At 34.2% G+C, this 16,654-nt stretch overlaps 1 protein-coding gene across 5 annotated transcripts in view; it reads left to right on the forward strand.

Annotated features, from left to right (window-relative positions):
* Positions 1 to 16,654, forward strand: part of LOC106663643 — a 303,217-nt gene that overhangs the window by 193,334 nt on the left and 93,229 nt on the right. For all 5 annotated transcript variants that reach the window (XM_014388633.2, XM_014388635.2, XM_024226677.1 and 2 more), the window contains 2 exons: positions 561 to 730; positions 9,650 to 9,808. In XM_014388633.2, the coding sequence (XP_014244119.1) occupies positions 561 to 730; positions 9,650 to 9,808 (329 nt within the window). The remainder of the gene's footprint in view (positions 1 to 560; positions 731 to 9,649; positions 9,809 to 16,654) is intronic.

Below are 16,654 nucleotides of genomic sequence, written 5' to 3' on the forward strand. Positions count from 1 at the left end.
ATCAATCATCAGACTTTTAATAAGCTTTTCTGGATATGATGAAAGTGTGCAATGAAAAAAGAAAATCTACCTTATATCAGTTAGTAACATGGCAGGTCGTTTACATAATTCTGCCAGTTCTAATTATCAATGATTTAATTATATTAATAAATATCTTAATTATAATATACTTTCGTTTTAATTATTTTGGACCCTAATCGAGTTTGTAAAATAGAAAATTTTAAACCTTTAAAGTTTTTAAACATCCTGAAAAATATTTTAATTTTTATGGATTTACCTTGGAAATAGAAAAAAAAACGTTAAATGCAGATAAATTGTCTGCCTTATAAAAACCTTTTTTTTTACCTCAAATAATTAGCGCTCAAGACGGAATTCAGCTGGATTTATACTTACGCTGACCTTCTAAACAAACTCCCCCCTCCCAAAAAAAAATATATATGTATGCAAGGTCACGTGACAATTGGATTTTAACATTAAAACGCCGGTTTGATATATTTTAAATTTAATAGGTTCATGAGAGTCGATAGATCATTCAACTTTTTTGTGTGTTTTTGTTGCAGAGGAATGGGTGACTAAAAAGAAGGTTGAAGTCGTAACGAAGCGTCAGATTGCGACCAGGGTGCAAAGAGAGGTGCTCCTCGAAGACGGAAAAGTTATTCAAGATTCCGGGCCCAAAGTGACAACAACCACAACAGAAGATACACAGAAACAAGAGTCCGAAAACACTGAGGTAAGGAAACAAATTCTTCCACAAATACGATTTTTTTTTGTGATGTTCTATTTCAATAACTATTTTTTCTGCTTCGTCTTTAAGTCGCAAAATAATAAATATAAAAAATATTGATCACATTGTTAAACAATTATAGGAAATTTCTTAGGAAAATTATTGAGGCATTTCAATTCAGCGCCTTCAAATATTTATGATACTAAGCCCGCACTACTTTACTGTCCGCCTGGTCATTCTTTTTATTTGTCAGGCGTTTTTACTCAAGGTAGTAGTGAATTAATAATATTCTTAAGTTAATAATGTGCTATTGATTTATAAATATTTATTTAAATATTACATTTTTTGGCTTATCTTAGTGGATCCAAGCAAATATGAAACGTGGATTTTTTTCTATCTTAGATATTATTCTATGTTTTTTCTTATTTTATTTAGCCCTCCAATGTTTTATGAGTATTGAACATTACGAGATTTTATATTGCTTGGATATTTACAATAAAAGATAATACATGGTTTTTTAAATTTTCATTCGACTCAAATCTGTAAATGATGGATTACCAAACATTACATAATGCTTTTTTGTCTTCGAATATTGTCTCTAGTCGTACTAGGGTCGTAATATGGATATGGATAAACATACACTTTGGTTATTTATCAAAAGGTTATTTTATTATATTATTATAATTATTTTATTTTAATGTTACTAATTTTTTACGTTGTTTGTATACATTTCATGTGAGAACTCTAATTATTCAGTGAAAATATTATTCATTACTAATCAGTGATGTTATTAGAAATACCAATATTATTAACAGATGTACACTGATTTTGGTGTTAATTTTTTATTTTTTATGTTTGTTGAGCATCACAGATCACATAAATCACTGATGGCCTAAACCATAAGAAAAAACAATTGTCTAAGTCAATTTTTTAAATTATTATTTTTTTTTTTTTTGATTTTCAGTCAGTTTTTAATATTTAAAACCTTCTCCCTAGCTCTCCTTCATGAAACTGCCATTCTTTCTTCCAATTCAGGCTCCGTTAAGTATGTGTACCCATTCTGAAATATAAAAAAAACTCGAATGAACCAGGATAACCGTAGAATCCCAAACTAAACACAAATAATTACCTACTCACTAAATTATCAACTATACTTTCTTGTTTTATTTTATTAAAATTATTTTTTACTTATTTTTATATACGTTGAAAAGCATAGGATTCAAGAATATAACAACATAAATCAATAGGTGAACCAAGAGTTTTTTTAAACCTTTTTTTCAAAGTTTCCTCAAAATATTTGATTTAAGTCAGTTGTGCATTTATTTCCTGCCTAAATCATAAATCGCTCTATTTGGTAAATTAGAAAAGGTATTTTTATTCACAAACATTTCATAATTTTTATGAAAATAAGAGGCCCATGAATCAGAGATAAATTAATTGTAAATGAAACTATACCGATTAAACAAAATAAATTGTACTACTAAAAAAATAACAATAAAATAAATTTATTCACGCCAGAAAGGTTCCTAGATGTGATAAACATGTTAAAACTGTTTTACATCAAATTAAAAAGAGAAAATATATTTTTAAAAATTTAATTCATCTTCCTTTCTGACCCAATGACTTACAGAAGAATCACAGAACACTTCTTAAGTCCTAAGTCCTTTATTCTAAAACGTCATCACCATGCATATCACAAACGTTCCTAGCTGTCTATACTGCGGTTTCCTTTTTCTGTATCCTAAAACATTAAATAACGAAAACATACTATTTTTCTTCATTTTTAATTCGCAAAACACGTTGCAAAAATGTCAAATCTTGAACGAAACAGACACTATCATAGACACTTTAACTAATCTATTTTCAAAGAGTTTAATAATGGTTAAATACTAAATAAAAAATATTTTAAAATACAATTTTACAACTATGATTTACCTCAGCAAGTATATATGATAAACGAAGTTAAATAGTAGTGTGTGTGGTGATTAGTGAATTATTCAGAAATCGTGAGATGCGGTCTGGTGTGATGTAGGTTTCAGAAAAACATTTTCTTCATCGTGCCAACGTTTCGATCTTTATTGAGATCATCTTCAGGGCCTGGGCTTTACAAACATTGTTTACATTTAACAAATACATTTAGGATGTGGAAAAGTGAATTTATACAATGCAAATGTCTTTTCACCTCAAAGAAGCCGACGCCTTATACAAAAATGTCTTTTCTGGACCGACTTCCTTCCCCACCCCTTCAAAATCCAACGTACATAAACATAAAACAGCAATATCTCACTGGCACTCTCAACACGACACACAAGGATGGCACAATTACACAGAAGACAAACACTTTGAGTGAGTATAAATACTTTAATTGAATATAAAAAGTATATTTTGCATTATATAAATTCACTTTTCCACATCCTAAATTTATTTGTTAAGTGTAAACAATATTTGTAAATCCCAGGCCCTGAAGATGATTCAATATAGGTCGAAACGTTGGCACGATAAAGAAAATGTTTTTCTGAAACCTACATCACACCAGACCGGATCTCACGATTTCGAAATAATTATTAAATAGTAGTATTTTCTTTTTGGTATTTTGCATAATTTACTCATGAACGTGACTAAACATCTGATGTTACATTTATCTACGTACAAATCACAATTGCGACAGAGAGATTTTTCATAACGCTATGTCAAGGTCACCATCATATTTAACGTGTTTCAAATAACGTTGACGCTATTTCGAGACTTTTTGCATGACAGATTTTGCCGCTAACGTTGTTTATTGGGAAGCTTGTTGTAGTTCAGTTTATAGTCGTATCTTACGTGCTTATGAATAAACAACGGCACAGTTTACAGATGTCATGGATTTTCTCTTGATTTCTGACCGTAGTTGGGTAAATGCTGAAGACCTGATCGTTGTAGATGCACCAACATACAAAATAAACATTAATTTCTTGTGATTCGGAAATATTACAGTGCAGTTAGTTAACCATATATTTACATACTCATTATAACCAAATTTTACACCTGTCTGTCTGCTATTTTAGCTTTTAAATTGTATTTAGACGGTTCAGCCAAAGCATCAGATTAATACAATTCTGTGCTTTATTGAAGGACAGGAAAGGAAAATGTATAAGGCTCTAACTGTTATTCCTTCTTTTATATAAATAAAACAGATAAATATTTTAATGCTGGAACTGGAGATTCATGAAAACTTGTACGAATTGTATTATGTTTCTACATATATAACTGTTTTTTAAATTTGGCATCTCCAACAAAAACTACTTTGTTGATTTTACCTTCACACAAGCACGCTATTTCAAGACAAATAACTAGAACGCTATTTCAGATAACGTTACGTTAAATCTGAATATGTGCATTTAAATCAATTTAGCGTAACCGTTCACGCTCACGTTATGCAAAATCTTCCTATTATTTGGCTTGAGAATATACGTTAAAAATTGTTAGACTAAAGTTATCCACATTTAGCTTCTTCAGTATCCAAATCAAAATTTCCGCTTCTGAACTGAGCAAACCAGTTACGGACGGTGCTTTCTTCTAAAAGGGGATCACATATTTTCCTAGCAGGCCTGAAAATGCACTATTTCAACCCCTCTTTTTTTATTAAATAAAATTCCTCGAAAAAAGACGAAATCTCGAATAAAACGTCTTTATCTGATAAAGGGTGTACAGACAATAATGTCTAAAATAAGCATTCCTTAAAAACAGAAAAGGGATAAAAATCGAATTATTGAAAACTGACTTATTTTACAACCCAATATTTTCTTAATATTTTATCCTCGTTTCCTGTCGAAGGATACGCCGTTCTATTATTTTCTGTGAAGCTAGTCGGGAGCCGTCACGAAATGATGGGAAATAAGAACGTGATAGAGATGTCAATGAAGATACGCGTGACATTCCAAAGCTCATCGGGTTAACATTAAACACCCTTTAATTCTAGTTTTACAGAAACCATTCTGAATTTAAAAAAAGCGAAGAATGGAAATTTTAAAGCATGGTGACTGAAGAAATGGTTGAAGTTGAGTATTTATATCGAGCTGTTTCCACCGGTTTGAGGCTGTTTTTGAAATTATTTTTTGTGATTCAAGTAATGCCATCTTTTAAAATAGCTTTTAGATTTTCTGTACTCAGTCAGACACCAAACCTGTTAGTTATTAAAAGCCGAGTCGCGTGGAAGAAAAGTAAAAGTAAAAGAAAACCAGTTACGGCGACAAATGGTTATTTGTTTTATCCCCTCTGGTCAATAAATACGAAAGTCCAGCCGTTATTTTTAACGCGCAATTGGATCCACATGACCAGGGATTGTGGATCACGGAGATCACGACTTTCAAATTGTCCATTTTCGATGTTTCCCAAGCCTGACCTTTATAAAAAAAAGCATTGTTATCCCGGTTGGGAGAACGGCCCCCTAACAAGCTCAACAGCGCCGATTATGTTGCACCACATCATAGATTATTACAGGGCGATAAAAGGTAACGGATTTAGTGTGCTTAATAGACTTTCGACATTTGAAACACCGATATTGAAAATAGTCCGGCATATCCTTATACATATAGTTATAGAATTCCAAGATCACCAATCCATTTTGAAATAAACATGAAGTAGTACAAAAATACACTACAGTTCTTACTATTTGAAATATATTAATATATTCCTAAAGACCACCAAAATAAAAATAAAAGCTTATCGTAATTTACTTTGGTTGTTGACATGTACATCTTCTACAACTCGCAGCCCAAAGACTTGAAATTTGTACCACTTACGCATCAGGTTTCGGCCGACCGTTTCAAAACTTTTGAGAAAGCGTATTCATTTTTTTCCCAAAGGTTACTGGAAAGAAAACAAGTTGGTACAATGCCATAAACTACTTTGTTATTTTCAAAATGAGAATACTTGAGAATAAAAATGACAAAAAAGTGTTCTAAACGAAATCGAACTGCTCTATATTACTTGTCAACCTGGAATTGTGTCTGCTTTTTTGTCACGTTGTTGTAGACGTTTGCCTCTATCATTTTCTGCACAACGGAAAACCTAACGACTTGAAATTAGTACCACTTACACAAAAGGTGTTGAAAGTTAAAGATCTTTGAGAAACTGTATTCTTCCTTTTTTCTTATTAATACAAGTAGACATTTTTAATTAGTAAGTTATCATAATCTAATATATCTAACATAATAAATGTTTCAAACTAGAACAACGCATGCTGGTGTTCTTCAAGGCAACATACTCGCCCTTATACTTTATCAAGTATGAACATATTATATTCGTCATTGTCCGCCATAGACTATATTGTTTATGTCGAGAACACAACCCCCCTTCTTTGCCCTCGAAACCTGGATCAGCATCTCATACTTTTGGAATCATAGTAAAATAAAAAGGGGTGAAATTAAATTTAATAACTTTCTCTTTCCAACATGTAACATGGGGTACGTAGGGATGTACCTTTTTATAAAATCCCAATTGGAGTCTTAAGCCAGAAACACACTTACCCGATGCTTCGCCGTGCGACGCTACCCGATGCTACCCGACGCAAATCCAAACTCCGATTTTCCATAAGGTTGCATTACCCCCGTGCACATCTACCCGACGCTCTGCGATCCCCACTGTCCAAATTTTCGTCGGGTCGCATCTACAATAGTACAGTCGAAGACAAAAGAACCGGACACTCATATTTTTATTCAAACTACATGTATTATTGTCGTTATATTAATTACAACATACTTATTTTTATAAACCAAATTAACTGTGATTAAAAATTAATTAGTTTTTATTTAAGAAATTAATTTTAATGGTTTGGTAGAAAATCAATCAAAACACCGGAATACGATTTTTTGATATAATGAATTTAACTAACAATTTATTGTACTCGCTTCGGCGGTACATATACTAAAATTGGAACAATTTATTACACGGTTTTGCTCATAAAATTTAATTAATAATTTATTTCATAGTTTTGCTCGTAAAATTAGACCATTTTCTAATGTCGGGTAGCATCAGAACAGGACACTCATATTTTTTGTAGTTTATTTCAAACTAAGTACATATAATTTTGTCGTTATATTAATTACTATATTCCATATTATATTCGTTATATTAATAAATGTGCACACCCCACCAAAACGTGGCAAGGCGTCGGGTAGCATCGGGTAGCGTCGCATGGCGTAGCATCGGGTAAGTGTGTTCCTGGCTTAAGAGATTTCCTCCCTTACATTCAAACATTAGTATATTGTCCGTAAATTCACTAGTTTTCGTGGTCCGCTTGACCAATAAGTATATTGTGTTCACTCTGTGCTAATGGTTTTCCTGTAAGATTTTTGATTTTTTTTCAGTGAAGTACAAATTCTTATCAGGTGTATTGTTTGTACGTCTATACTGGTCCAGAATGACTTCCTAAGTACTATAGCCTTTTCTATTGCAGAGCAGTTGCATGAGATGGTTCTGTTGCTTCCTTGGTCAGCTGTTAGTAATCCTATATTTAAGAGGTATTTTTACTAGAATATACACGTAAATATATTTGTTATATTTACATTACATTACTCCATTCCTTTCTGTTGATTTTCTCTATCTACCATGGGTTTTTTGCTCGTTTCATGCCTAGCATACGTTACCAGAACATGTTGTGTTCTTTAGTTATCCCAGATTCCGTTTTTTTTTTTTTTTTTTTTTTTTTTTTTTTTTTTTTTTTTTTTTTTTTTTTTTTTTTTTTTTTTTTAATGTAGCTGTAATTTATGCCAAAAAATAGATTTGCCCTATGTGTTGTTCCGAGGTTACCTTTTTAACCAGGTAAGTTTTGCTGCCTCATTGCCTGATATTCCCTCATGATCTGGGACCCACCTTAACGTCATGCTATTTATACTTCGAAGTTTTTAGAGCATTCTTGCAGTTCCAGACAAGTTTTGGTTGATATCGCAATCTCAGAGAGCTTTTGACTTACCTGGCTTCCTGATAGTGTTATTATTCTTGCACCCTTGGATGGTTGTTATTTACTTAATGTGTACATGTTTTCTATAGCTATCAGTTCGGCTAGAAAGATGTGGTGGGGGCCAAGGACCGAATGGTGTTCATGGTTAAACCCCTATAGCCCATACCGGTATGATTTCTCATTTTTTGAATCTTCCATCGACAAGGCGAGCAAATGTAACATCATGTCCGCCTCCGTCAGAAAACGTATGCTTAATCCCAGCATTGCAGCCTCATAGCCGATAGCCGTTGCTAGGTGTGTCTTGCCCACACCTGACGGACTCAGCAACACGATATTCTCCTGCCTTTCAATAAATGCCAGTCCAGCCCCTGTATTTGGTTAGGAGGAACACCTCTGGCATACTATGTCGAACTGCGGTTTATTACCGGTATTCCAGATAAGTGAAGTATACCACAGAAGAGCTCCTCGTTTTTCTTTTTTTGTTCTATTTTGCTCTCTTTCTAGTAATTATGTTTTTCAAAGTCAACTATTTTCGCCGATCAGAGTTAGCTTTTTGTTTTTATTTATTTGCCATCACATTATTATTGTTTCTCCATATGAGGTTAAGATTAAAAGGAGGTAGCTTATTTACGACTTTGCGCACAAATACCAATATTGGTTTATTTGTAATCTCCATTGTTACCTACAGCTCTTCGTAACATTTAAATGCATTATATTCGTGGTCCGATTGGCCAAATATTTCGAATAATTAATCTTTATGTCAGGTATTGGTTGATATGAAAAAGTTAGTGTGACGAGCGGGATTCGAACCCCGACCTTCGGCTAAATACGCCGCTGCTCACCACTCGGACACCAACTTCCCACTTCAACCTACGTTAAGTTTAAAGCTTTTTGCCAGATCAGGAGGTTTTGTGAAAGGTTTCCGCATGTATCCTTGAAACCCTGGCTTTTCCTCCCATAGGAATCTCAGCCATAAACCTTTGCACCAACAGAAGGCATGTTCCGCTGTTACTTCTTCCTGATATCTGCACAGATAATTTACACATATGCCTCCTTTAATCATTAGTCGTACAGTACCAACTCATCCTAGGTTTAGTAGTTTTACGTCAGTGGTTCATTAACATACGAATCTAGGTTTTTTGGTATTTGGTATGCCGCAAAAGTGTTCAGGGCCTATAGGAGTCCTCATCTATGGGGTAGTTTCCTTTAGTGCCACCTGGTTTTCCATGAAGATGGCTTATTTGTTTGTAACGTCCTGCATTTTGATGTTGAAGGATCAGTGTTCAATAGCCAGAACAATACATAATAGTAATAGCATATATTGGTTATTGGATTATTTCTATAGGTATCAGCTCTTGACCCATACTCGATCTTAGAGCCATATGTCCATACGAGGTAGTTGTAATATATAATGTATATATATTACCATTTTCCCTTAGTAGTATTTATGTTACTTGTACCTTTTTGGCCGTTTGAAGTTTGGGTGAATTCATTGCGTCGTAAAGTTTAATAATCCTACCATCCTAGTATCTAAGCGAAATTTGTGCCACTTCGGCAGCAGGTTTGAGTAGACTGAAGATTTTTGAGAAAGTGATTTTCTTTCTCTTTTTAATTATTTAAGAAGAGAAGTTTAAATTGTAAGGTGGGGGAGAGTACACATTTTTACAAATAATACGTTATTACGTTACGTTATTTGTATAACTAATTTTGTATTTTTCAAATTTCTAGCTTATTTTTCAAACATACACTCCAGTTTTATCTGTTTCAAAGACTAAAACAAGTTCGTACATAATGTTTTAATTATAAGCTAATTTATTTTGCTTATGCAGTCGGTATTTTTCTCTTTTTCTTTTTCAATATCGTACTTCTTCGCTTTTTTTCACAACGAATGCCTTACTCCATGAAATTCTTAACATATTGAATTAAGTTTGAAAGTTATTACAATTGATAATTTTTACTAATGTAATTTATACTTTTTTCAGCACCACGATATCGGTGACGGTGTTGGTTCGGAATGGGTCACAACCAGCGACCCGGCCGTACTCACAGAGGTCAGGGAAAAGAAAGTGACCACCAGGGAAGAGACCAACGAGACAGTCGAGACGGAAGACGTGAAACATCTCGGGGACATCTCAGATAAGGTAAGAACATGAAAATGTGCAACAGAAAAGCGTACACGGGCAGTACACAACCAAACCGGGTTCAAGTTCACTCACAGTCGTGGGGATTTCGCAAACTTAGAAAGTTTCGTTGCAGTGTTCAGAGGAACGGGTTTGTCCAGTGTAACTCAATTTAATAAAAAAATCACCTAGATCGTAAATATATGCTGAAGGGCTGTTTACATTTCTTGGACAGTTCCGTTTCACAGTTTTCTTAAAGTACACGGTTTTTCTAGTTACAATCGTCAATTCATTCGTGTTACTTCGCCGGTATTAATCAAGTCCTTAATTGTAAGAAAGCAATGCGAGGATCGACTTAACTGCCCTTAGATGGCCATTTATTCACAAGCATAACTAGTCACCCTCGAAACGAAAGTCTGACACTAATGAATATCAATAAACACATTAAAAAATGTATGAAACCTATATTACGTGTTGGTGAATTGCGTAGATCTACATTTTGACGTAACAGGTTATCGCCCCGATTTGCGCCACTCGGGCCGGCCGGATAAGGCGATTGGTACGCGAAGTACTGCTTACATTTTTGATTTCCTTTGACGTAATGACCGACTTTCCCACGCCCAATAGAATTCGCCTAATATACTTAGATATTTTAAGTACGGGTATTTAAAGCATTGTATAAATATGAATTTATTAATTTACATCGTCTAGCTTAACAGAATGGACTTACAAAATTCTGAACGGTATCTCTTTTGTTGAAATATGTATATTTGGGTTTATTTGAATGTTTATGGTTGAAGGGTTATGTAGAACAGTATAATAATAATATTATTTAGAAAATGTAAGAAAATAAATTATGGGCGCATTATTCTTTTCAAATTTGTCACTAGTGAAAACCTTTCGAATAACACGTAATATATTAATGGGGGACAGAGTGAGATCAAGTCAAGCAAAAAGAGAAAGATAAAGACAGACAGAGAGAGAGAGAGAGAGAGAGAGGGAGAGAGAGAGAGAAAGAGAGAGAGAGAGAAAGAGAAGAGAATAAGAAAAAAGTGAAAGAGCAAAATACAGAGTGAAAGAGTGAGGGGAAAGGCTAATAGATAAATACAGATAAATACTAGAGAAAGAGAGAGAGAGAGAGAGAGAGAGAGAGAGAGAGAGAGAGAGAGAGAGAGAGAGAGAGAGAGAGAGAGAGAGAGAGTTTTAGAAAGACATACAAACACAGAGAATGAGAAAAGAAGTAAATAAAGAAAGAGCCAAAGAGAATATGTGAGAGAGAGGGTGAGAAAGAAAGAGAGAGATAGAAGGAGAGAGAAAATGAGAAAGAAACTAAATAAAGCAAGATGCACAGTGAGAGAGAGAGAGAGAGAGAGAGAGAAAGAAATATAGATAAATAAATCGAGAAAGAAAGAGAAAGTGCAAAAAAATAGTGAAAGTGTGAGGGGATAAATAAAAAAAGGGAGCGAGAGAGAAAAGAGTAAGAGAAAGAGAAATAGAGAGAGAGAGAGAGAGAGAGAGAGGGAGAGAGAGAGAGAGAGAGTGAGAGAGAGAGTGAGTGAGAGAGAGAGAGAGAGTGAGTGAGAGAGAGCGAGATAGATAGATGGATAGATAGGTAGGTAGGTAGGTAGATAGATAGAGAAAGAGAGAGAGAGAGAGAGAGAGAGAGTGAGAGAGAGCGAGATAGATAGATGGATAGATAGGTAGGTAGGTAGATAGATAGAGAAAGAGAGAGAGATAGAGAGAAAGAGAGAGAGAGAATGAGAGTGAGAGAGAGGGAGAGAAAAATTGTGAAGGAATGTAAATATAGAAAGAGGCAGAGCGAGCTAGAGAGAAAAAAATAGACAATAGAAAAATATAGAGAAAGCGAAAAAGTGAGAGTGAAAGAGTGAGGAGATAAATAAATAAATTGTCCGAGAGAGAAAGAGTGTGAGAGGAGATACATAGATAGAAAAAGAGAGAGAAAGAGAGAGTAAGAGAGATAGAATGAGTGAGTCAGTGAGTGTTCGAGAGCTAGAGAGAGAGGGAGGGAGAGCGTGAGAAATAACATAGTTGAACTTTTTCCGCATCTCAAAAAACCTCTGAATATGTTTAAATTGTTAGGGGAAAATGTCTCAAATTTTTCACCATCCAAATGGTACCGATTTGTTGCCAAAAATCACAAAAATGATTCTACTGATATACAGGAATCTTTAAAGGGGTGTAGAACTATAAATTACACTTTTCACACAAACGAGTAATCCTACCTAAAGATGTACACATTTTGTCAGCTAGAAAAATTCGCATTTAAGGACTTCAAAGGGTGGTAAAAACGAATAGTAAAAAAATTCCTACTGTAAAGGAAGCGTCTTTTTTGTTTTTGTAACTTTTCATATAACTAATCACATTTAAGGCTAATAAATAAAAGTCAACCTCTTATTTGTAACGATAAAATTTTCCGTTGTTGTTATGTTGCCAGGTGAATGTGTCCAACATTGTTTATTGATGCATTATTCATTCGTCGTACTCATAGAGCATAGCAATTGGCCCAAGAAAACGTTCTAGAAGGGTTAAAGAATATTTAATTGTATATTTTTAAAGTGGTTCTTTTTCTCTTTTTGAAAATTGAACAATAAAAAAGTGCACAGAGGCGTTCTCGTATATCTTGGTCACGGTTATGAACAAACTGAATTAGCCTTTTCATTCATTTGATCCGGGAAATCCTGCGTCATAGCTGTTGAGCTATGTTGCTGCAATGGCGGTCTACAACGCATACAAATTCAAGAACATGTTAAAAGATATTTCAATAAAGTCCAATTGGATTATTTATTAATGGTTTTCGTCTGAATAATATCTGCCTTTTCATATTGTAAACAAAGTTTCATCATATGATTTATCATTTTTAAAATGCCTTGTACTACCCACTCATTCCTTTCTCGAACATAGTCCGCCTTTTTTCCGGTTCCAAGACATTTCTGTTAAAATGCCAATAACGCACCAGGTTGTATTTAAATTATTTAAAGTATCGTTTTATTACAACTGTTGGCACACTTAGTGTTTGTTTTCGGCATAAAATTCACATTATTATCCTAGTCCGTGGTTTTTTTATCGCGTTGTTTTTTTTTAAAGCCCAATTTTGATAAAACACCGGACGAAGAAAGCGTAAATGTACAATATGCGGAATCCATTCGCAGACCACCAACTTGGAATTCACACTGAAGGCATTAAGTTCATTAAAGTCACCGACGGCTGTATTTAACTATGATTGGTATAAAAAAAGTTGTTTACGTGCTCGTGGAAAAACCTATCATTCTCGCATATATTTTGAACCGTCATGTTTTCGCAAATTTGACGCTCTACATCTTTGTGCCGAGGACTTTTTAAAAAAAGTTAACAGGGAAGCGACAATTCTTACCTTTTTCTTACTTTGACCTTTTAGAAAGCGGAATGCTTTTGCTGTCGATGACCATTTGTTTACCTCTTCTCGGAAATTCAACTTTTCCTTCCCATTTCACAGGTTTGAGACAGTTTGGCTTCGAATAACGTATTGAAACAATAGATTTATGTATGGAAAAGTGGGGAGAGAAAGTGATCGGTTTTTTCATGGGCACGTTAAAAACCAAGTTTTTGGCCAAAACAATCGCGATTAACTCGAAAACGGTTGAAAAATCGGGCAAAGTGGAAGGTGCCAGTCGAAAGCTGATTAAAATATCCTATCGTTTGGTAAAGGGCCGTCGCTCCAGGACGATTTTCTGGCCTCCCAGCCAAATTTGAAATTTTTGTAAAAAGTGCAAAAATTTACTTTGATTGATTGAATTGAACACTTGAATTTATTTCCAAATTTTTGAATTTACTGACGAATGACTAAAGCTAGGAAAACATTGTAAAAAATCCATCTTATATAGCGTTATATTTTCTAAAAAATGAGACCAAGCGCAGGTCGGTGACTTAAAAGGCGGAGAAAATATGCTTGTCCAAATTTAGCGAAATTTTTTGTGCATTTTTTTTTAGTGGGCAGTATATTTCCTTTGAGGAGTGCATACATTCAGGAGAAATAAAATCGGTACATATCTATCTTATGATTTCTTATAATAAATTTAGGTTTTACTGGACAATTGTCCAAGTTACTTCTTTCAATTAATTATTGTTTTTATGTAAGGTTTTGGTTGAGATAAAAAAGTCAGTGTCACGAGCGGGATTCGAACCCACGACCTTCCGGCTAAATACGCTCTACCACTTGAGCTATCGTGACTTCGATGCAATCGGACACCAACTCTCCATCTTATAAGAAAGTTAAATATTTATTGTGAGATTTTCTGTTGTGGTTAGCGAATGTAATTGACCGGCAATTTGGTCCGCCTAACCTCGCTGGTTTTGTCTGTGAGACCCGTTACGGCATTTCGCCGTCTGTTTATTATATTTCGTAGTCAGTGATGATGTTCACCATTTATGGTCAACATTTGCGAAACGTTCTTTTACAAAACCATTAATGACGAAGATGAAGAAAATGGAAAAATGCACCTCGTACAACCGGCAATCACAGGTCCGCGATCTTTATCCTTCGATATCCTTGACATTTATATAAGAAACCGTTCTGTTTCTTTAAGTGAAACTGATCTGCATTTAAAAAGAGCAAACACCATTCGACGCGTTACAGACAGTAAAGGCCGTTTTGAGTTTGGTTTCTTTTTTTTGACTTTTTTGTCTTTTAGGCTTGAGCAACTACAGGGTGCGGCGTTGGAAAATCGAGTCTGTGATTCTCACCTGAATTTGGCATGGGGGTTTAAAAAGCGCACCTGTAACCCGACCGGGACGTTGACTCCAGTACTACCCAATCGAGAAATGTTACTTGACCCGTTACCATCAGTAAAATTCTCTAACTTGGTCTACCGTTAACTTATTGATAACAGTGTCTCCCTTATCCAAATATCTTGCTAAATTTAAGAAAATATGTCTATTTGACAGAAACAAACGATAAATATGGACATCACGCTGTCAATCGTCACTTTATTCTTGTATGTACGAAGAGTGTCTTTTTAAAAATAAACCGACAAGGCTCCAGTAAAGTGCAGAACTTAAAAACTGATTAAATTACTCAATTTAATAGTTATGAACTACTTTAAGTAATCATAATGATAAATATTGCGACTGTCGAGAAAAACGATCATCATGTGAGAAAAAACCTATAAACACCTAAACAGAAGTTCAAATTTGTCCCAAATCTTAAATGTTTAGACATGAGTCTTTTTCTCATCATTTAGCTCCAGTCTCATTTCTCTTCGTCAGGACGTGTTTAAAAATTGAAATGTATTACTCTTTATTATCACAGATAAATAATTCATGAGTCCGCGGTCACTCATTGATGAAGTAATTGATTGTCATCACTTAATCTGTCCATTCTTGCTAGACAGTTTCAAATATATACTATTTCACAGCCTAAAAAGTGAATCAGTGTTGACATTTGATGTTTCGTTAGAAAAAGATAAAATATCGAGAACAAGAATATTCATGGCATATTTTTACTTGTAACAATATTTTATGTCATAGGAACTTGGAGAATTTCGCTTTGTTAAAATACGTATATTAAGATTGCAATTTTGCAAGTTCGAAAGCCAAAAACGTCAAAATTTGGCGAAGTTTAGTTTAATTTTCTTGGGTGTTTTCACCGGCAATTTTCTTGGTAAAAAAGGTATGACAACGCCAAATAGCAAGACCCAACACGAATAGGCGAATACTCAGTATATACAGAGAGCTTCTAACGTTTTTAAAAATTAACTATGAGATTTCATTAGTGGTATAAAATTGATTTTATTTACTTCTTGATCCCTTTTTTTCCGTTGGATTCGCATAGTCTGATGATAGATAATCTCGGAAGTTAACGATGATTACAATATTATTAATTCCTTTCAGTTAATTAATCTTAACGTAAGGTATTGGTTGAAATGAAAAAGCCAGTTTCACGAGCGGGATTCGAACCAACGACCTTCGGCTAAATACGCCACTGCTCAACCACTTGAGCTATCGTGACTTTGATCCACTCGAACACAAACCTCCCACCTCAACTTACCTTTTGAATTTTCCATCTTCTTGCAATTTTTCAAATGTGTCATCAGGATTCGATTCTCGGCGACAAATGAAATGGCACGGAGAGCTTTAGTGAAGATATACTTCGTTTTACTTATTAAATCTATTATATTTCGTGGTCCGATTGACCAAATAACATCTTTCAATTAATTAATCTTTATGTAAGGTATTGGTTGAAATGAAAAAACCGGGATAAAAAGGTGTGCTAGTGGATCGAAATCACGATAGCTCAAGTGGTAGAGTAGCGGCGTATTTAGCCGAAGATCGCCGGTTCGAATCCCGCTCGTGACACTGACTTTTTTATCTCAACTAAAAACCTTAATTAATTAAACTTCTACATAAAGAAAATTGCAGTGTATAAGTTTCAGGGAATTCCTCGTATAAAATGATATGGGGTTTCACATTCCTTTAGAAACTACAGGTCACGGCTTTTCATATTTAGGACGACACTGTTAATCAGATTTAATAGTTAATTATTTAAATCAAAATAGTTATTACAAATCTTCGACGGACTTACCTAATTTAGACAGAAACTTCTCACATATAAATTTTTAAGTTCAAGTCGCGGAATTAAGTTTAATTTATCTCTTCGTCACGATGATTCTTTTCTCTTGAATGCGCAAATTCTGCCTAATTTGTAAAGCTTAGTCAAGTAAATTTTGAATTTGATATATTCAATCTGGATGATTGATATATTCGTAAGTTGCCAAGGTTAATATATTATTAACAATTTAATTGTGTTTAAATTGATTTTATTTACTCCAATTCGATCTCTTTTTCATTTTCTGGGTCTCCTTATTATCGCTC

This window comes from Cimex lectularius, unplaced genomic scaffold (assembly GCF_000648675.2).
Source record: "Cimex lectularius strain Harlan isolate CLEC.00 unplaced genomic scaffold, Clec_2.1 scaffold89, whole genome shotgun sequence".
Classification (NCBI taxonomy): domain Eukaryota; kingdom Metazoa; phylum Arthropoda; class Insecta; order Hemiptera; family Cimicidae; genus Cimex; species Cimex lectularius.